Below are 22,182 nucleotides of genomic sequence, written 5' to 3'. Positions count from 1 at the left end.
AGCATGATAGAAATTCAATAAGCCCAAAAAGGCTTGTAATTCACCCTTAGACTTAGGGCTTGGGGCCTGCTGAATAGCTTTGAGCTTAGCATCAGAAGGGTGGATGCCCTGAGCATCTATCCTGAACCCCAGGAAATCAGTAGAATGGACACCAATCTTACACTTGTCCTTTTTCAACTTAAGGCCTGCTCTTCGGAAATGAAGCAAAACAGCCCTTAACCTCTCCGCCAAGGTTTGAGGTGAATTCCCCGCGATGACGTCATCAAAAATAAGGACACACACCAGGAATACCCCTCAGGGTGTTTTCCATGACACTCTGAAAAATGCCAGGGGCTACATTCACCCCAAACTGCAACCTCTTCACCTTGAAAGCCCCTCTATGGGTCACAATAGTCTGAGCCTCTGCTGCTGCATCATCAACAGGCAACTGTTGATACGCCTGAGCCAGGTCTAGCTTTGCAAAAATTTTCCCCTCTTTAAGGGAAGCCAAAATGTGGCTCAGTACAGGTACTGGATATGCATGTTGCTGTAGGGCCTTGTTAAGTGTGCACTTGTAGTCTGCACATATACGAAAGTCCCCATTTGCCTTTAAAGGCGTGACAATGGGAGTTTCCCACGGGCTAGAGTCTACAGGCTCTAATATGCCTTGCTGGAGCAACTTGTCCAGTTCAGCATCAATCTTACTCTTAAGAGCAAATGGTACTCTCCTAGGCTTAACCCTTATGGGCTGTACAGCTGGATCTAGCTTTAGTGAAACTGGAGGTCCCTTGTAGGATCCGAGCTCAGAGCTAAACACATCTGCAAACTCCTTGCAGACTTCTGCTAGGGTCTCCATTTGCAAATTGTGAAGCCCTGTGACCTGGATTCCCAGGGCCTCAAACCATTCGAGTCCAATCAGACTCGTGCGTTCACCCCCAACAACCAACACATCTAAGGGACCTTCAAAATCCTTATACTGTACCTTAAGGGTGGCCTCCCCCTTAACGCACACCTTGGAATTTTGAAAGTCAGTAAGAATTACATTGGAAGGCCTGAGCATAGTTCGCTGGCCGCTGCTGCTGCAGATTTTCAGGAATGTGTTGAGGGAAATTATGGAGAGGGCAGACCCCGTGTCCAGTTCCATAGACAATGGAACCCCTTGCCACCTTACTTTGAGGGACAATTTCTTCTTGAGGGGTTTGTGTGTGCCTATCCTTAATATATTTCTGCGTGTTGCACAGAAACCCACCCTGTTTTGGCTGGGGACCCTGGTACCTTTCAGATTCAATTCTTCCTTCGGTTGTACCTTCTGCCGACTCAGACAGACAGCTGCGATGTGGCCTTTCTTGCCACACATTCTGCAGATGGTGGAACGGAACCGGCATTCCGCCCGCTTGTGGCGACCACCGCATCCGAAGTATCGAAGCTCAGCTGAGCCCTTGTCTGGACGATCCTTCGGCCTCCTCCCGGATGCTTGATAAAGCTTGTCCACTTCATCTTCAGGATCATCTTCCCAGTCCTCCCGCACGTTCTCCTTGTGGACGGTTGTAGTCTCTGGAGCACTTCGAGTGGGCCGCAGATTCTTTACCGCTCCGCCTGCAGCTTCCTCTGCCGTAACCTCTCACAGAGCATCTTGGAAAGAGACATCTTCCTTAGCAAACAGCTTCTGCTGTAAGTCTCTGTTCCTCAGTCCGCATACAAAATGGTCGTGCAGCCTTTCTTCTAAATCCTTGAACTCGCACGGTTTAGCTGCTCTTCTCAAAGTCTTTTGCTGATTCCCCAGCTCGCTGATCTCTCTGTTCGAATGTGTGCCTCCACGCAATGACAGATTGCTTTGGCTGGAAATGGTCTTTCAAAAGTTTCTTGAGATCAGAGTACGAAACAGCTTCTAGTGAGGCCGGGGCAACCAGATTCTCGGTGATCTCAAAGGCGTCTTGCCCACAAACGCACAACATTGTGGCAGCCTTTAATCCATCTTCCCTTATCTGATTCACTCGGAAGTAAGTCTCCACCCTTGCAATGTAAGATTCCCATTTTTCCGGGTGGAAGACATCAAATTCAGATAAGCGACCGATTTTCGCCATTATCAAAGGACAGGGTTTTCTTCAACCGCACTCACCCTCCAGTGATGCTGTACTGGCAGGATAGACGCTGACTTCAACGCCGTCGTCCCTCTTCCGGACTTCTTTTGGGTGAGTCTTTAAGCTTCCCTAGCTAACTAGACTGAATCCCACCTTCGTCGCCAGTGTTAAGTCCTTGGATAAATGGCGAAGGAGGCAATTCATGTTACAGAACAGATCTTTATTTCTCTCAGTCACAACAACCAATCAACAAGAGCAGAGGCACGCAGGCCTCCTTTTATACTCCTGGATCCCCGGGCAACAACAACCAATAGCAGGCACCCTTTTTCCCGCCTTGCGCATGCGCGCAAGGCTGACGCCGCTCAGTCTGGTCCCGGGCAGCTTTTGCAATGCCCGGGACTCTTGCAGCGTCCCGAGCCTGCTTCTGCAGGCTCAGGACACAACAGTCCGATAACAAATATGGCACAAGAAGAAGAAGAATTCAGTAAAAGGAAGTAACTGTAATGCATTATGTTTTCCCATTCATTACAGATCCCAAAGCAAATTGATACTTATTGCCCGTGGAAGATAAGTCTTTTGATGTCAAAATCGAGGCTAGGAAATGTGAGTTCTTGCATAGCAAAAATAATTATGAATTGCTATGGCTATCACTTTTTGCTAATTATTTATTTGGGAACTGAAAATAATCATAATTAACTGAAAACAATCACTATTATTCAATCACATTAAGTGAAGAAGGAAGACTTTCAAGACTTGGTTTCATAAATATGATGAGATCATCCAAGTCAGACATGTCAAATTTGCGATGTCACATGACATCGCGCAATGTATCGGGACTGTTTTATCATTGCCCGCAGTAGGGTGGGCGCAGCTTCCATGTGACATGTCCAGCCCACGAGCCCGCAGTTTGACACCCCTGATTCAAGTGATCTCATCTATGGCAGCGGAAGTTAGGAATACAGTTTTGGGCTTTGACACTGACTAGAACAAAAATTCTTAGAGATTTAATTAGATTTTTATATTATCTCTGGCTGGCTTATTTTTAAAAAAGTCTTTTCTCTCTCTCTTTCTCTCTTTAATTTCCGTGCTGCAATAAAACACGATATAGAGGTGTCATTTAATTTTTTGTGAAATATAAGAATGATGATATATCTCTAAAAATATGATGGTTTATTATTGAGAGCTGTGATATTTGGCAGCAGCTACCAAAATTTCAAGGTTGTCTAGAATGATATTATTTCCAGTACATTCTGGGGAAAAAAGAAAAGAAAATTGCACTACAGGTAATCTCCCAGATACAAGCATTTCTTTAGCGAGATTTCACAAAACCGAGGTTATTCAGAAAGGTACTTACATTAAAAATTCAAAATTGCTATTAAAAACAGGCCTCTGTAGTCATGTGACCTGGATTCAGTCTTGGCTGCTATGGCGCCATTTTAACTCTGTGACTTGCCTGGGCCTGTTTGAGCCTACAAGAAGCCGGAAGTGGTATTTTTTTGTGTGTGCCTGGTCACATGGCCAAACAAGATCCAGTGATTTTTGCAGCTGGCATCGACCATTTGTTTTTGTTTTTCTGGAGCTGCATGGAAGATCTGCTGCTTGCTGGGCTTGAGGACTACAGTACTGTAGAGAGCTAGAATTACTTCTGTAAGTATTTTAAAATATTCTTTTTTGTTACTCTATTGTACTATACCGTATTGTTTGTATTCACTTTGGGAACTGCTCTGTTTTTTATTGTGTTTGTAAGTACAGTATTTTGCAAGATTGTAAGTTTGCCTGAAACTTATAGCATGTGGCTGCTGCTGCTCCTCTACCTAACATAGACCCACCAGAGATTCTGCTGACACTTACTGGAAGGAAATCCCCACCCCCACCCCATTTTGGATTTTGCCTGGAGAGGCTTGTGCTGATCAGGAACAGTGTTTTTTTTTTAAAGGTTTTAAATTTAAATTGCTTCCAGAAGTTGTGGGTGTTCCTTCACTGGAGGGTTTTAAAAAGAGACTGGATAGGCATTTATCAGAAATACAGTACAGTACTGTACTCTCTTGTAGAGCAGTGGGTTAGACTAGATGATCTCAAGGTCCCTTCCAACTCAGTTACTGTTGCAAGCCAACAGTTCTGTAAACTTCACCCCCATCTCCCTCTGCATGCTTGCCTGGAGATGCTTAAAGCTACTTACTTTAGTGCAGGGGTGTCAAACTGCCGGCCCACGGGCCAGATGCATCCTGCTGAAACCACGCCCACTCCAGCTCCGGCAATGGGGAAAAAGTCATGATACATTGCGACACGTCACCTGACGTTGCTAATTTGACACCCCTGATTTAGTGGCAATTGCAATTTGGAGAATTCTCCACCCCCCTCTGAAGAAGTTTGAGCTGCCTAGCAACAAATGGTTGGGTTTTTTTTTGGTTTTTTTTTAAAAAGCCTGCTGCCTGCTTGGGAGGCAATTTACAATACTGTAGTTCCTGAAACAGCTGATTTGTGGTGGAAACAGCCTGCAGCAGTGGAGGGAAAAGTCTCTAAGTTCAGGCAGCCATCAGAGGAAATAATAAGTCAAATCTTCATTCATTTAAAACTCATTTGATTCAATTAATGAATTTGATTTAAAAATGTGTAATATTGAGTGTTGTGTCCTGAGCCTGCAGAAGCAGGCTCGGGATGATGCAAGAGTCCCGGGCAATTGCAAAAGCTGCCCGGGACCAGACTGAGCGGCACCGGCCTTGCGCACATGCGCAAGGTGGGAAAAGACTGCCTGCCATTGGTTGGAATTGCCCGGGGATCAGAGGGTATAAATAGAGGCCTGCGTGCCTCTGCTCTTGCTTGTTGTTGGTTGTAACGAGGGAATAAAGACTGTTAGCAATATGCATTGTTTCCTTCGCCATTATTCTCCGGACATAACACTGGCGACGAGGATGGGATCCAGTCTAGATAGCTAGGGAAGCTTGAAGACTCACCCAAAGAAGTCCGGAAGAGGGACGACGGCGTTGAAGTCAGCATCTATCCTGCCAGTACAGCATCGCTGGAGGGTGAGTGCGGCTGAAGAAAACCCTGTCCCTTGATCATGGCGAAAATTGGGCGGTTATCTGAATTTGATGTCTCTCACCCGGAGAAGTGGGAATCTTACGTTGCAAGGGTGGAGACTTATTTCCACGTGAATCACATAAGGGAAGATGGCCTAAAGGCTGCCACAATGTTGTGTGTTTGTGGGCAAGACGCCTTTGAGATCGCTGAAAATCTAGTCACCCCGGCCTCGCTAGAAACTGTTTCATACTCTGATCTGAAGAAAGCTTTGAAAGAACACTTCCAGCCTAAGCAATCTGTCATTGCTTGGAGGCACACATTTGAACTGAGGGATCAGCGAGCTGGGGAATCAGCAAAAGAATTCATTGCAGCCTTGAGAAGAGCAGCTAAACCGTGTGAGTTCAAGGATTTAGAGGAAAGGCTGCGTGATTGTTTTGTGTGTGGACTGAGGAACGGAGACTTACAGCAGAAGCTGTTTGCGAAGGAAGATGTCTCTTTCCAAGATGCTCTGCGAGAGGTTATGGCAGAGGAAGCCACGCTACTTCGGCTCCATTCCACACTTCCACCAACGGTTTGGCTGAACGAATGGTCTGTGTCGCCAAGGACGCTCTCAAGAAACTGACTTATGGCAACTGGCATCACAGGTTGGCTGACTTCCTTCTAGCCCATCATACTACTCCGTGCACTGCCACGGGTAAATGCCCGGCTGAGCTCCGTTGGGGTCGCCGGCTGGTGACTAAATTGGACAGGCTGCATCCGGAACGAGTAGCTTCACAGGTGTCTCAGCCGCACCCACCTCGGGTCCTGCATGTGGGTGATCCTGTCTGGGCCAGGAATTACGGGCCTGGACACCTCTGTCTGTGGTCTGCAAGGTCTCGGGGCCTCTGTCCTACGAGGTGTCCTTAGAAGACGGCCGTGTTCTTCGCCACCACATTGATCAACTACGTGTGAGGCAGGACTCACCTAGGTTTCCTCCTCAGTCTTTGCTGGGGGGGAGGAAGAATGGGAAATGCATTCTGGGAATCAGAATCAGCAGCCAGCACTGGCTGTTGAGGATGACATGGGTACGCAACACCCACATTCCGTAAGTGCTCCAAATAGGAATTCATGGGGCAGAGGGCAAACAGACACCTCCACACTCACTCCAGCCTGGGAGTCACACCGGAGGTATAATAACTACTCACAACTCACCAAAAATACTCCGGACAAGGAGAATGACTGGGAACATACATAGAACTCACAACATACAAGAGAGCAGGCACAACAGGATGGGGACATGCCCTTTTCAGCAATGGCTCGCACAAGGATGTCCCCACGTATTAGGGCTAACAGGGAGGTATCCTTGGATCCTATCACTACAGAAAGGAGCCAGGAAAATTACACACCTTCAGTGAACATTGAGATGAGTTCAGAGGGCTCAGAGAACTCTCTAAGAGGTAGGTCAACCAGGTATAGTGAACAGCAGAGTCCTGACTTCCTGAGCCTAGGAGGCGGGCAGGGAAGTCAGGCAGCAGTCATTAGACAACCACAGGGTAATTCACCTAGTGTGGAAAGCAATGGTGGGAACAATTCAAGCTCTCCAGGTCCGAGAAGGTCGCTACGGGTCAAGGGCCCTCCCAAATACCTTGCAGATTATGTAAGGTGAGCAAGAGTATAGGAACCTGGCAAGAGGTCCAGACTGGTTAGCTCTTAGGAAACTGGGTTGGGCGCATTGGCTCTCTGAAAAGACAGAATGGCCCCATACCTCTCACACTCTGTGCATTTAATGCATCAGTAAGTAATTAAAGGATCTACCACAGGTGGCGTCCATGTGGGCACAGCATTATTTTATCTAGGGGGGAGGGGTGTTGTGTCCTGAGCCTGCAGAAGCAGGCTCAGGACGATGCAAGAGTCCCGGGCAATTGCAAAAGCTGCCCGGGACCAGACTGAGCAGCGCCGGCCTTGCACACATGCGCAAGGCGGGAAAAGACTGCCTGCCATTGGTTGGAATTGCCCGGGGATCAGAGGATATAAATAGAGGCCTGCGTGCCTCTGCTCTTGCTTGTTGTTGGTTGTAACAAGGGAATAAAGACTGTTAGCAATATGCATTGTTTCCTTCGCCATTATTCTCCGGACTTAACATTGAGTCTGATTCTTTTGACGATTACGAGCCTAATGGGCAGGCTCTATTAGACCTGTATATCTGTATAATTATTGTAACTTAACAATTCACTGCAAATAAAATAAGTCTTCATAACAACACTAAATATATTTTATCATCTAAATCTTTTAATCTACAAAAATATGTTCCTCTATATTTGAATTATATATTTAGAATTTTCAGGTCACAGCTATAGAAAATTTATTACTGAATTTTAAAAATAACATTCTTACCTCTTATAAAATTACTTTCTTACCTGGTATTTCTGTAGGCTTTATAGTTGATTCTTCAATAACTAGAAAATAATCAAATATATTTTCAGTATGCAATTACTGTATAAGCCTTACTGCACACCCTTAATTTAACAATAAACAAGGATATGCAAGGCAATTTTTAAAAAATGTATTCTCAGTTACAGCAGATTTTTATACTGAATTACAGATTTTATGAAATGAGAATAGACAATGATACACTTTAAGACAACATTCAAAAATTTCTTTCACAGATATCTGGGTTTCCTTAAAAGTTTATATTGTTTGATATGAATCTGAGTTCATAATATATTCATTATATGAAACATTCTAGACTGTGTTTAAAGTATCTATCAGGAATGGTTTAAGACACAAAAGGTGACAATAATATTTGAGTCTATGGATAGAATAGACAACTAGAAATATAAAATTTCAGAAATAATAACAGATTAAAAGCAATCCAAAGTCTCCTACATTAGATGTGTCTAAAATATTATGAAATAACATTGGGTAGCATTATCCATGGCTGTTGATATTCTTTTTATTCAGTTCTGGGACCTGGGAGTAATAGATCATTAATGTCATAAAACAATTGATCTAATAATTAAGGAACAACAAATGATGGAAATTAATATTTGTTTATTAAAACTATACTGCTAAGAATATAACAATAGAAATAGCACCTAGATTTATGTATTGCTTCACAGTGCTTTACAGTCTTCTCTAAGTGGTTTACAGAATCAGCATATTGCCCTGAACAATCTGGGTCCTCACTTTACCGACTTTGGAAGGATGGAAGGCTCAGTCAACCTTGACCCAGTTAGACTCGAACTGCCAAACTGCAGTCAACTGGCAGTCATCAGAAGAAGTCTGCAGTACTGCATTCTAACTACTGTGCCACCACGCCACCAAGTATATTATATAGATAATTTACTTAATTATCTGTATTAAAATATGTCATTTAATAACTGGAAGCAAAAATCAATATATCTTGCCATTGATTCTATTTTTACTGCTATTATATTTCACATAATGCATTTTTTGAAAAATAAACTAAGCAGAACTAATGTTTACTCACTAGAACAGAATAACAGAATTGGAAGGGACCTTGAAGGTCTTCTAGTCCAACCCCCTACTCAGGCAGGAAACCCTATACCATTTCAGACAAATGCTTGTCCAGTCTCTTCTTATAAACTTCCAGTATTGGAGCATTCACAAGTTCTGGAGACAGGTTGTTCCATTGATTAATTGTTCTAACTGTCAGGAAATTTCTTCTTAGTTCTAGGTTGCTTCTGTCTTTGATTAGTTTCCATCCTTTGCTTCTTGTCCCTAACCCTAACCAAATTCTAGCAATCGTTCTTTATATGTTTAGCCTTCAGTCCCCTAGTCATCTTGGTTGCTCTTCTCTGCACTCTTTCCAGAGTCTCACACAAATATTATTTTCAATCTAATATTATGATAATTATCATGAGAAACTTACTTTTATTTCTTTTACATATAAATGATTTCAATTCATGATGGCAGTGCCCCACGGACCATTTTCCAGAATGACAATTCATGTAAATGCACTTATCAAAAAAGCCGTCATTGTTCTCTTCCCTATACTCTTCACTATATTCATTGTCCTCATCATTATCAAAAACATGTTCATTCCAGTTGACAAAGGCAACGTTATTATTATCTTGCCATAGCCATTCTCCTAATAAAATATAAAATAACATAATGATTAAAAAGGGAAAGAACTGCACTGTGATGAAAAGGTATATGCTATGGAAATACATTAACACTCACATTGATGATTTAATCTAGTTCAGGGGTAGGCAACCTTGGCTCTTTTATGACTCATGGACTTCAACTCCTAGAATTCCTGAGCCAGCCATGCTGAGGGGAAAGGGAGAGGTTTCCAAACTGAGCCATGCTGGCTCAGGAATTCTGGGAGTTGAAGTCCATGAGTCATAAAAGAGACAAGGTTGCCTACCCCTGACCTAGTTGGAAACATCTGCAATCAAATAACCAAATTCAGAGAGCACTGTGGACTCTGCAGTTCAACCCTGAACTACAGATACTGACTTCTATCAGAACCACATATGCATATTAAATGCTTTAGAAAACTTTGCAAATGGGAAGGCCAATCTCTACCAAGCAACAATTATTCCTTCTGCATGAATCTCTTTGGCACCATGGTGACCACTACATGTTTACGCTTGATCTTAGTCAAAATACAAACCTCCAATGAACTGCACACCTAGATGGAAAATAGCTCAAACAAGTGGCTGAAAAATGATACATCTAGTAACCATGATTGCTCACCTCAGACTGAACAAATACTAACATAGCATAGATAACCTTAAAAACCAGCCGGAAAAACCATGACCCCGGAACACGCAAAAATGCTGACAATCATCATTTGATATAGTTGTTTTATTTCTATTTGCAGGTCTTCGTATTTTGTGATTTTCTCCTGTTCTGTTCTTTCTCTTCTTTTCTCCCTCCAGGTACTGCCACATCCACTACCAAAGCTTTTTTTGTCTTTTTAATTAACAATCGTTAAGATTGGGGTGTTATGTGGCAAGTGATTGTCTGCTTACATTCTAAGGTCTCAGAACATTTTAACTACATCATTGTCTATTACTTTGTCTATTTTGTGATCCCACCAGCAATTGCTTGCAAATGGTATTTCTTGCAGATCTTCCAATGCAGCATTGCTGTTCCTTTGTCATGCCATTGTTTGTAATCAGTCTGTGTGATCTTCTTAAAGCAGTTAATTAGATGGTTCATGTTTTTTCCCAGCTTTTTTGTAGAGGCAGTATTTTCTCTGTGTTGCTGTCTTTTCAATTCTGGCTTTGTTTGAATTTGTCCCTAAGTCTTGGTCTTGTGTAGCCAGAATTAGCCCCTCGGTATCTTTCTTCAACTTTCCTGCTCTCAGACATTGCCAGGTCTTGTTGTTATCTACTTTGCCTGCATATTGGACACGCAGTACTTTGCTTTTTATATCTCTTTTCTGTTCTGTCTTTCTTGTATGCCATTTAAGTCTTTCCAGGATTCAGTAAGCCTTCATGGTATATTAATTTCAATGTATCTTCCTCACTGTCCTTCAGATACTCTTCCAATGCCATTTTCTTTTCTTCAGTTGTCTGAAACATTCCATGGCCACCTATTTTCTTCAATAAATAAAATCTGGCAACATGATGACAAGAATGAAGGGCATGATATACTGTAATTATTTTAATGATCTTCCTATCCATGGCTTCTAGTTCACTTTGAGTTCAGTCCACTATTCCAGCTGTGTATCTAATGACTAGAATTGCCCAGGTGTTGATTGCCTTCATGGTATTTCATCCATTGAGTTTGGATTTTTTTTAACTCTCTTGATGTATTCACTTCTAATCTTTTTCTTGACTTCAGTGTGCTTGATGTTGTCAACTTGAAGGATGCCCAGGTATTTATAATTATTTTCTTCATCTAGACTCTTGATATTATTTCTATAGAGCATTTTCATTCCTTAACATTTTCAGGAATGAATTAGTTTTTCCTAATGATGGTGGCATATTTGTCTAGCACAAGGTAGAAAGAGCTTTTTTTCAACTAGGTGCTATTGGACTGTATTACCATACCAGTTACCAATTTGAAACTTAACAGATAATTGGTCTGTAGTTTCCTTTTGTTGGATCTTTCATTATCAGTTAGGTTTTGCCAGATGTTAATCAATATTCCTTTTCAATTCCTTGCAGTACGTTGTTAGATTGCTTGGTAATAAAGTCAGATGTTTCAATCAAAACCCATGCAATTCATCTTCACAAGATGCTAACCAATCTTTGATTTTCCTTTTCCCTTTCTCTACCATTTCTCTTGTTATTAAAAGTTCTTTCATTTAACCTTTTTATTCTTATCCTCCTCCTTTATCCAAGCTTCATTCTTGTCAGGTGCAAAGAATCAGAACCATTTATAAGTTTGCAGTATAGAAGATTTATTCACAATAAATATACAATAATCTGGACAATTAAATTTCAACATTAAATTGGTGCCAAATAAGAGTTAATGGAATTAAGGAGGGTTTGGACTTTAAGGGCTTGTGGGAATGCAATGACTCCGAACTTTTACCTTCAATAATTTTTATTCATTTATCAAAATACAAAATACAAAGAGAAATTAAAAAAGTAATCACAAACTAGAAAAAGAGAGAGGGAAAAGAAAAAAGATAGTGTGAGAAAAGAAGAGAAAAGAAAAAGGCACCAACTTCTGAGTCTCTTTTGCACAGTAGAAGATAACATTACAGCCACAACTTTTTGCTTTTAAACAACAATATATAAAAACCATTTATATAACAATAAATCTAATTAATTAATAAAAACAAAATCAAGTTTTAATTTGCTTTTTCATTGCAAGCACAAAATCTGGAAGCAATTTCAAAATAGATACTAGCTTAAATATATTCTCATCTTTGGATAAAAGAGTCAGTTTGTCCATCTCTACTTCTTATTGCTGTGGGGAATAATATAAAAACAATCTTTATCCTAATTCATATTAAAAGAGTTCTCTATAGAAATTCAATCTTTTTTTAACCCTAAAGGAAAAAAAACACTTTACCTAGTTTTGATATTTTATTAAATTTAAGCAATACTCAAATATTATATATAAAAAGGAAAACAAAACAAAACATCAACAACAAAACCTTATTTATTTTAAACCAAAACTCAAAACTACATTAGGGATTTCACAGTATTACAAAAATAACAAAAAAACAAAAATAAAGGACATACATTTACCAACCTATTGTATACATATGAAGCTCCCTAATACTTTCTTCAATACATATGTCAAAGCTTATAAAAATCCATCCTAACTAATTAGATCATTAAATTTAAGTCACACCCTCCAGCTTGTCTTCCTGGAATGATTTTTTTTTTCCTCTCAAGGATGACACTTTTCTTCAAGGAGCTTTCAGCCTGTAAAGTTTCCATCTCTAAAATGTCAATCATATATTTTTTTCTCAAGAATTCTCGGCCTTGTTGATGTCCATAAGAAAACCCCCCAAACTTGACCTCTTAAGAGTTGTGAATTTACTTGACACTCTTGTTTCAGTTGCACTGGGAGGATTTTATTCAAACCATCATAATAAAAACTGATGTCAGATTTATATTCCAAAAGTACAGTTAGGTTATTTGCGTTATCCAGCATTTGTAGGGTTGACACAGTGGGTTAATAGTTGATTATCAACAGTGAGTTGATAATCTTTTTTAATCTCCTTTGTATCACTAACATCTTTAAACCCTAGGGAGTTTATTGTATACTGTATATGATGTTCTGTATAGACTTTTAAAAATGTCTTTAATGTCTTTAATAACAGATTCCAGCTCAGAGTTAGATGTCTTCATGTTTAACTTCAGCTCCCTCTAGTAGTCAAAAAATATTATTTATTTCTTTTTTTCCCCTCCTTTCCTTTTTCTGGCCAATCAGAGTTCATGAAAATCAGAAAATTTCCTCCACCCACAGCACACTACTAGACTACAACTTATTTTAAAAGTAATAAATTAAAAGCCACAATTTTTATCCTTGTATTTCAAAAGAAAAAGTAATCATGCTTCCTTCTTTTTGGCTGCCTTCAGAAACCCTCTTCCTTGTCATTTAACAACAAAGGAGCCTCAAAGATGGTATATAGCTTCAAAAAGGAGTATTAGGGCCTAGGCGGTGAGAGCCTCTTTTAGCTCATAAGAGTAATAATCTCATAAATTGATTAAGAAATGAAGGGCACAACTTATTGTTCATTTGAAAAATAAATTCCAAAATGGCTGTTTTATCCAACTCCGATGTGCTTTCTGCCCTGACCTCCAGTTTCAGCTCACCGGCTGTTCTGAAGCTCCGTTTCTAAAATTGCTTGCAGACTGAGGCTATTATCAGAGGATCTTGAGGGATGATTCTGGGACACTCCCTAATCCAGGAGGGTCAAATAAACAAGAGGAAGCCTGTTCCTTCTATTGCTGAGTGGGGAAAAACGGCAGTCCAGAGAGAGGAGGTTCTCTGGATGTGTCAGCTGCTGGCCCTGTCTCCACTGGAAGTCAACAATGACTCTTAACTGTTGATGTCTTAATTCTGCCCCACAGCTGTGCCCGCTCTTCTACATAGTTGTATTTTTTTTAGTTGTGCTATAGCTGTGCACAGAACTGTAATGTACTATAGTTGGCTTATGTACTGTAATGTACTGTAGTTGGCTTATTTCTTGCTGATGTTTATATCTGATTTTATAGTGTTGGCAGTTTTACTACTTATGCTATCTGTTTCTTTGTAAACTTAAATGCAGACAGCCTTAATCTGCTGCTTTTTTGTTGTTCTAGCTGCTCATTTATTTCTGGTTTTAATTTTTCCTTTTTAGTTAGAGAACTTTGTTCTTACTGTGGAAAAAACAGAAGAGAGTGTGCCTGGCTTGGAAATAAAAGCAATTTACTAGCTATACTGACTTCCTCTACAGCTCATTCTCTCTGGTTTGCCTCTATAGTCTGATAGGAAATACTTCTGGCAAACAGCTACAGTGAATATATTAAATTGTATTATAAATCTGTGTTAATCTGGTAACATCTGTTCTGTTATTTTTGATTCTGGATGTTCTTTTTAAAACTGTACATTCTTTTTAGATAGCCTCTATTCTTGGAATTGATTTGTAATAACAGACATTATTTCTTTGTTTTTATTCTTTGTATATTTGCAATGGGTAAACAAATTTTATCTGGTCTTGGTTGTTCAGCCAACAGTTCTGGATCCTATAGTCCATTTGTCACCATTTACCCAGGAACTCTACCCCTAAATATGGTTCTTTTTGTCCAAAGTGATGATTGATCCGGTATGAGTTCCTGTAACTCACATCTCACCGTATTGTTTTTGGAGAGACACTCTTCATCCAGCATCTTTGATGAGACTTGTCTGGTATGATTGAATACCTGGCATACCTCTCATCTTCCCCAGGGCAAACAAGCCCCACAACCCCACTATGTCAAGATAGTGTTTCAATGGGGGGGGGATTATTATTACTAGCTATATAAATATTAGTTATATAATTACCATCCAGATTTTTGAACAAGCCTATCCAATATTCTGCATCTTCAAATTTTTCCATTTGTTCCTGTAAAAATTGTAATTCATCTGAGTCTTCAATTGAAGTCAAGGTGCCACCTATGAAACATAAAATGAATAAAAGAAGCTTATTAACAGGTTTGATTTCCACCCCGCCAAAATAAGGGTCATTTCACAAGGCATAACCAATTATTTATTGTCTAGCATAAGCAATAATTTTAGTTTTGAGTATTGTAAAGAAGCAAATAGTCCTGTTTCTAAAACTGATTAGATCTGTATTACTTAATATGTTTATGACAAAACCCACGGCAACTTATTTTTTGTATATAATGATACTAAAAGTTAAAGCTGATAATTTAAGCAAACATCTGCAAAAATAGTATTTTGTACAATGGAATGGAATGAAGGGAGCTTGGTGCTCTCTGAGCTTGACTATTTTCTTGCAGATGTTTCATTACCCAAATTCGATAACATCATTAATGAAGCACTGATGATATTATCCGGTTTGGATAATGAAACATCTGCAAAAAAACAACCAGGCTGAGAGAGCACAAGGAGCCCTCATTTCAATCCTGAGTTACAAATATTCTCCTTTATTGGAAAGACAAATTTATTTTGTTCTAAATTCTCCGTAGTATTTGAGATCCCCTACCCCAAAGAATAAAAAGAATAAGGAAAACTATCAAGTCTTCCAAGGTAGCTGGTATTTCAAATTATTCTATATTTATAAGGCGCTTTAAAAAAGCTTCAAAAGGATTAGAATTATTGCTTTCCAATATCATATATTCTATTGTTCTATAAAAGAGAATATATTAGAATGAATTTGTTATTATATCACATGCAACTTGATGAGTTCATGTCTCATTAGCCATAGAAACAGAACAAAATGATGGCAAATAATAAATGACAAGCACTCATGCACACTCTTGTGTTTTTATGACCAAAGTATCTCTTTTGATTCACTCCCTGAAGCTGAACAGCACAAATGCATCATAGAATCATGGGCTGGTTCTAGTCCAACTCTCTGCTCAAGACAGGAGTCCTTATTCCTACCTGGACAAATGAATGCCTAAACTTTTCTTGAAAACCTCCAGCAAAGAAGCACCCAGAACTTTGGGAGGTAAGCTATTCCATTGGTTAATTGTTCTCTTTTCAGGAAATTTCTCCTTAGTTCTAGGTAGGATCTCTCTTTAATGAGCTTCCACCCATCACTTCTTGTCCTACCCTCATGTGCTTTGGATAATAAGTTTATCCTTCATGTCTGTGAGTGATCTTTAAGTACTAGAATACAGCTATCATGTCACCCCTAATCTTTCTCTTTGTTAGGCTAGACATACCTATTTTCCTTAACTGTCCATCAAGGTTAATGTTTAATGTTAACCTCTAAGGTTAAGTTTAATGTTGCATCAAGGTCTTCTTGAGCTCAGCTGAGTCTATGTGAACATGCCCAAAATATAATTCTATCAAGGCAACTAGTAGGATAAAGCCACTGCCACATTGCTTTCTGAGCTGTCATGTGCCAATGTCTTCTAGGCATGTCCAGACATATTGAAGACCCTTAAACAATCATATCAAGTCTCAAGTGACTACAGCTGGTATGTGGCTTCAAGGAATGGATCTAGTGTTAAATGCTCCTCCCTATCTTATCTTTATAATAAATATCATTTTAGCCTTGTCTCATGAAATTCACTAAAAGTTTCTGTGGGAAGTCACCCCCCAGAGAAGGAAATATTAAAAGGCCAGAATATTATATTTCCTCAAAGGATCTTAAAGAGGCAGAAAAGCATGCCCAGTTTTTCTTAATAGCCCCAAGTCTCACTCTCCCAAGCAGAAACCAGCTCTGTAGAAATGCAGATGTAATAATCCATTCGGGAAGGTTGGAGACCTCCAGCTAAAGCTTGGGAAGACAAAGACACCTAAAATCTACATATCCCACCCAAACTCTAGGATAGGACATAATAGGATTAACCCACCACCACCAGAATGCCAGAAAGGCACACTCAGACTCAGGTCAAAGTACATGACACAGGAAATACAAAGCCTCAAACAGGAGCAGGAAACAACTTCAAGAGCCCCAGAAAGTTTAAAACCCAGTCCCTACTATATGTGCTCACTCTTTTCTTCCAGAGCCATGTTTCTGTCTGGCTCTCTTTTTTTTATCCTCTTCAATAAACTACAACCTTCTTTCTAAAGCAGTCGCCATGTTGTTTATTCCTGTCTTGGACTGGATGGACCCTGATGAAGACCGGACAGCCATTTGTCTGAAATGGTATAGGGTTTCCTGCCTGAGCAGGGGGTTGGACTAGATGACCTCCAAGGTCCCTTCCAAGTTTATTATTATTATTATTATTATTATTATTATTATTATTATTATTATTATTATTATTATTATTATTATTATTATTATTATTATTATTATTATTATTATTATTGCACAGGCAGCCAGATGTTCAGACTGGATTTGGCATTTTGTCTAACTATCGAGTCCTTACCAAGGACTTGGGATAGGCAGATGTGGATGTTTGATGGTATTACAGATATCGTCGCAGGATGGAAGCAGTTCCTAGTAAGGCTGCCTTTTGCAATTGACTAATGGCGAATTTGTCAATGCCAGTGGTGTTCCAGTTGTTTTGGGACTGCACCCAAGGCGCCTATTACTATTGGTACTACCCTTGCTTGCTTTTGCCACAGTCTTTCTATTTCTATTTGTAGGTTTTTGTATTTTGTTATCTTCTCCAGTTCTTTCTCGACTATTTTGCTGTCTCCAGGCACTGCCACGTCCACTATCCAGACTTTTTTGTCTTTCTTATCGACAATTGTTAAGTCCGGGGGTGTTATGTTGCAGGTGGTTGTCTGTTTGAATTTTGAAGTCCCAGAGCACTTTAATTTTTTAAATTTTCTATGATTTTCTCTATTTTATGATCCCACCAGTTCTTGCTTACAGCAAATGATATTTCTGGCAGATCTTCCAATGCACCATTGTTGCTACTTTGTCATGGCGCTGCTTGTAGTCAGTCTGTGCGATCTTCTTGCAGCAGCTTACCAGGTGGTCCACTGTTTCTTCAGTTTCTTTGCATAGGCAGCACTTACTATCTGTTGCTGTCGTCTCAATTTTGACTTTATATGCATTTGTCCTTAAGGCTTGGTCTTGTGCAGCCAGAATTAGTCCCTCGGTCTCTTTCTTCAATTTTCCTACTCTTAGCCATTGCCAGGTCTTGTTATTATCTGCTTTCCCAGCTATTTTTTTAATGTACTGGCCATGTAGTGCTTTGTCTTCCCATGCCTCTATTCTATTCTTCATTTGGTCTTTCTTGTAGGCCAGTTTGGTCTCTCCAGTAGTCAGTAAGCCTTCCTGATATACTAATTTTCAGAAGAAAAAATGGCTTTGGAAGAATATCATCACTGTCCTTCAGATATTCTTCCAAAGCCATTTTTTCTTCTTCAACCATCTGATGTACTTGCAGCATTCCATGCCCACCTATTTGCCTTGTTAGGTAGAGTCTGTCATTGTCACTGTGTGGATGAAGGGCATGATTCATTGTCATTATTTTTCTGGTCTTACTATCCATTGCTTTTAGTTCTGCTTGAGTCCAGTCCACTATTCCAGCTGTGTATCTAATGACTGGAATTTCCCAGGTGTTGATGATGATGATGATGATGATGATGATTGTTATTGTTGTTGTTGTTGTTGTTATTATTATTATGAATTTTCCTTCAACATTTCTTTTCAGTGAACTAGGTCATTTTCCATCCCACCAGAAGGTTTTGCTCAGTGGAAACATTTCTTTTAGTAATTATTTTCAGTGGATGTATAAAACAGAAAGATATTTATTTCTCTTTATATTATTCTCATTATATATGGCATCTTTCTACATCCTCATTCTGCTTTTTCAAGAGCTTTGTAGGGTAGAATATGATATCTCAATCTGCCATCGGCGGGCGAAACGTCGGCGGTGGCTCAGGAGTTCCTGGCCTCCATGACGACCATGGACTTGACCCAATTAGTTCATGCACCCACTCACATAGGAGGTCACACACTGGATCTGATTTTTGTCTCTGGCCAGTGGCAGAATGATCTGGAAACGGGGGAGATAGTCATAGAGCCCTTGTCATGGTCAGATCATGCACTCCTGAGGATGGACTTCCGGACCGCTTCCCCTCGCCGCAGGGAGACGGAACCACTTAGATGGTTCCGTCCCAGGCTCCTGATGGACCCGGAGAGGTTCCTGACGGAGCTTGGGCCATATCCGGAGGCGTNGGCCCCGGGGGAGGTGACGGGAGCAGGTCTTGAGACTGTTATTTGGGAGGAGTTTGACTCTGTGACTCCCGATGACGTGGACAGGGTCCTGGGGAGACTGAATGCAACCACATGTTTGCTGGATCCGTGTCCCTCCTGGCTGGTACTGGCGGCTCGGGAGGGTACACGAGCCTGGCTTCAGGGAATTATAAACGCTTCTTTAGGGGAGGGTGCCTTTCCCACGGCCCTTAAAGAGGCGGTGGTGAGGCCCCTCCTTAAGAAGCCTTCCCTGAACCCAGATGTATTGGCCAACTATCGTCCAGTCTCCAACCTTCGCTTTGTGGCGAAGGTTGTCGAGAGTGTGGTTGCACAGCAGTTTCCTCGGCACCTGGAGGAAACAGTCTATCTGGACCCTCTCCAGTCGGGCTTCAGGCCGGGTTATAGCATGGAAACGGCATTGGTCACGTTGGTTAATGATCTCTGGAGGGCCCGGGACAGGGGTTATTCCTCTGTCCTAGTTCTTTTGGACCTCTCGGCGGCTTTTGATACTGTGGACCACGGTATCATGCTGCGGCGGTTGGGTGGGTTGGGAGTGGGGGGTACCGTGATGCGGTGGTTCTCCTCCTTCCTCACCGACCGTACGCAGTCTGTATTGGCAGGGGGACAGAGGTCGACCCCAAGACCCCTAACGTGGGGTCCCACAGGGGTCGGTCCTCTCTCCACTTCTGTTCAATATTTATGTGAAGCCGCTGGGGGAGATCATTCGTGGCTTCGGGGTGGATTTCCATCAGTACGCTGATGACACTCAGCTGTACATATCCACCCCGGGCCACCCCAAAGATGCCCTTGACGTGATGGCCCGGTGCCTGGAGGCCGTGAGGGTCTGGATGGGGAGGAACAGACTCAGACTCAACTCGTCCAAGACCGAGTGGCTGTGGCTACCAGTGCCTCGGCATAGTCAGCTGACCCCATCGCTGACTATAGGGGGCGAAACTTTGGCCCCCTCAGATCGGGTCCGCAACTTGGGTGTTCTCCTGGATTCGCGGTTGACATTGGATGACCAGTTGTCGGCCGTGACCAGGGGAGCGTTTTATCAGGTTCGCCTGATCCGCCAGTTGCGGCCGTTTCTGGACCGGGACGCTTTACGCACGGTCACTCACGCCCTTGTGACTTCCCGCCTGGACTACTGCAATGCTCTCTACATGGGGCTTCCCTTGAGGAGCACCCGGAGGCTCCAGCTAGTTCAAAATGCGGCTGCGCGGGCGGTATTGGGAGGGACTCGTCGCTCCCATGTTACGCCGCTTTTGCGCGAGCTGCATTGGCTGCCGGTAGCCTTCCGGGTGCGCTTCAAGGTGTTGACTATTATCTTTAAAGCGCTCCATGGCATCGGACCTGGTTACCTTCGAGACCGCCTCCTGCCACAGATTACCCCCCACTGACCTGTACGCTCTCACAGAGTGGGTCTCCTCAGGGTGCCGTCAGCCAGACAGTGCTGGCTGGCGACCCCAAGGGGGAGGGCCTTCTCTGTGGGAGCTCCCACCCTCTGGAACGAACTGCCCCCAGAGATCAGGGTGATCCCTGATCTCCCTTCCTTCCACCGCGCCCTCAAGACGTGGTTGTTCCAGCTAGCGGGACTGGCCTAAGGGATCTTAAAGGGGTTTTAATTACTTTTAATTCGACATACTTAAATATTTCATTTTAATTAAATTTTAATTAGGTATAACATGTTAGTATTTTATTCAATTGTCAGCCGCCCTGAGTCCGCAAGGAGAAGGGCGGGATACAAATGTAAATAATAAATAAATAAATAATAAATACGATAAAACTTGGGGTTGCTGGCTGAAGATTTCTGTATTCAAAATAATTGTAAATGTAGACACCAGCAAGATTTCTGTAAACATGGAAAATTACTGTTTTTGTTATGTAGCTCAAAATGATACTAACCTATCTGATTACACTTCAGGGATGCTTCTGGCCAAAATCTCATTATATCATAAAATTTATAACAATGTCTTCTAAAAGGAATCCAAGATATATGGCTGTTCTTGGAGGTTGGGCATTTTCCTGGCAATTGTGGAATCTCAGTTGGCACCACACCTGTTATAAAACAAATAAGGTTTTTTTATTAAAGGAAATACATATGTTTTAGCAACTAGCCACTAACAAAATTATTAATAATAGTAATAATACACAGTATAATGAAAAAATACAGCAAGATATAAAATAAATTTCATGTTTTTTAAAAAAAATAACCTTTGTTGATATAAGCCACTTTATGTACTAACTGAAAATTAGTGCAGTACACAAATTCTATTAAAATAGACATATTAATTTACTTACCATTGTATCTTTCGCAAACAGAGAAGTATTTTTCACTGCAATTTCCTGTTTTCCAATAACCATTAATGTCTAGGTAGACACAGGCTGTTTTATGCATTGGCTCTTCAGCAGCCCAGTTAGTGTACACCAGCCTCCAGTTACTTACCCACTTGTACACACCATTACTCTAAAACCAAAATGCATAAGAGAATAATTATAAGAAGTGCAAGAAAACATTTTATTTATTTAATTTCAGTATCGATAATCCTCACTTAATATCTCTAACTGTGACAAGAATTTACATTGCTAAGGAAAACACTCATTTAGTGAAACATGGTGTGACACACATTTAGCAACAGTAGTCCTGTCAGTCTTGGTTGTGGAATGAGTCCTGATTGTGTAATTAGCCAGCAGTGTGCGGTAGCACCCAAAAAAGCTAATAAAATCCTTGGTTGTATAAACAGAGGCATAGAATCAAAATTATGTGAATTATTAGTACAGCTTTAGTACTGTCTTAGTAAGATGACACCTGGAATACTGCATCCAATTTTGGTCAGTACATTACAAAAAAGATGTTGAGACTTTGGAAAAAGTGCAAAGAAGAGCAACTAAGATAATTAAAGGCCTAAAGACTAAAACATATGAAGAATGATTGCAGGATTTGGGTTTGGCTAGTCTGGAGAAAAGAAGGACTAGGGGAGACATGATAGCAGTATTCCAGTATTTGAGAGACTGCCATAAAGAGGGGGGATCAACTTATTTTCCAAGGCACCAGAAAGCAAGACAAGAAATAATAGATGGAAACTAAGCAAGGAGAGAAGCAACCTGGAATTAAGGAGAAACTTCCTAACAGTGAGCACAATTAACCAGTGGAACAGCTTGTCTTCAGACATTGTGGGTGCTTCATCACTGGAGGTTTTTAAGAAGAGACTGGATAGCCACCTATCTGAAATGGTAGAGGGTCTCCTGCTTGAACAGGGGGTTGAACTAGAAGACCTCCAAGGTCCCTTCCAACTCTATTCTGATTGATGGTGATCATTAGGCAATGGCTGCACCATTTTTAGGCAACAACCTCACATTTTCCCCTAC

General features: G+C 41.0%; 1 protein-coding gene across 1 annotated transcript in view; it reads right to left on the bottom strand.

Moving 5' to 3' along the window:
* The window catches only part of LOC107283313 (macrophage mannose receptor 1), a gene marked incomplete at its 5' end in the record, with an annotated part of 74,138 nt that overhangs the window by 4,367 nt on the left and 47,589 nt on the right, over positions 1–22,182 (bottom strand). Inside the window, 5 exons of the mRNA XM_029283185.1 lie at positions 7,478–7,516; positions 8,953–9,171; positions 14,526–14,636; positions 20,719–20,871; positions 21,115–21,280. Coding sequence (XP_029139018.1) covers positions 7,478–7,516; positions 8,953–9,171; positions 14,526–14,636; positions 20,719–20,871; positions 21,115–21,280 — 688 coding nt within the window. The remainder of the gene's footprint in view (positions 1–7,477; positions 7,517–8,952; positions 9,172–14,525; positions 14,637–20,718; positions 20,872–21,114; positions 21,281–22,182) is intronic.

The sequence above is a fragment of the Protobothrops mucrosquamatus genome, unplaced genomic scaffold (assembly GCF_001527695.2).
Source record: "Protobothrops mucrosquamatus isolate PMUCROS unplaced genomic scaffold, P.Mucros_1.0 scaffold33, whole genome shotgun sequence".
In the NCBI taxonomy this organism is placed as follows: Eukaryota; Metazoa; Chordata; class Lepidosauria; order Squamata; family Viperidae; genus Protobothrops; species Protobothrops mucrosquamatus.
The sequence above is the reverse complement of the archived record's forward strand: the minus strand, read 5'-3'. Positions and strand labels throughout refer to the sequence as shown.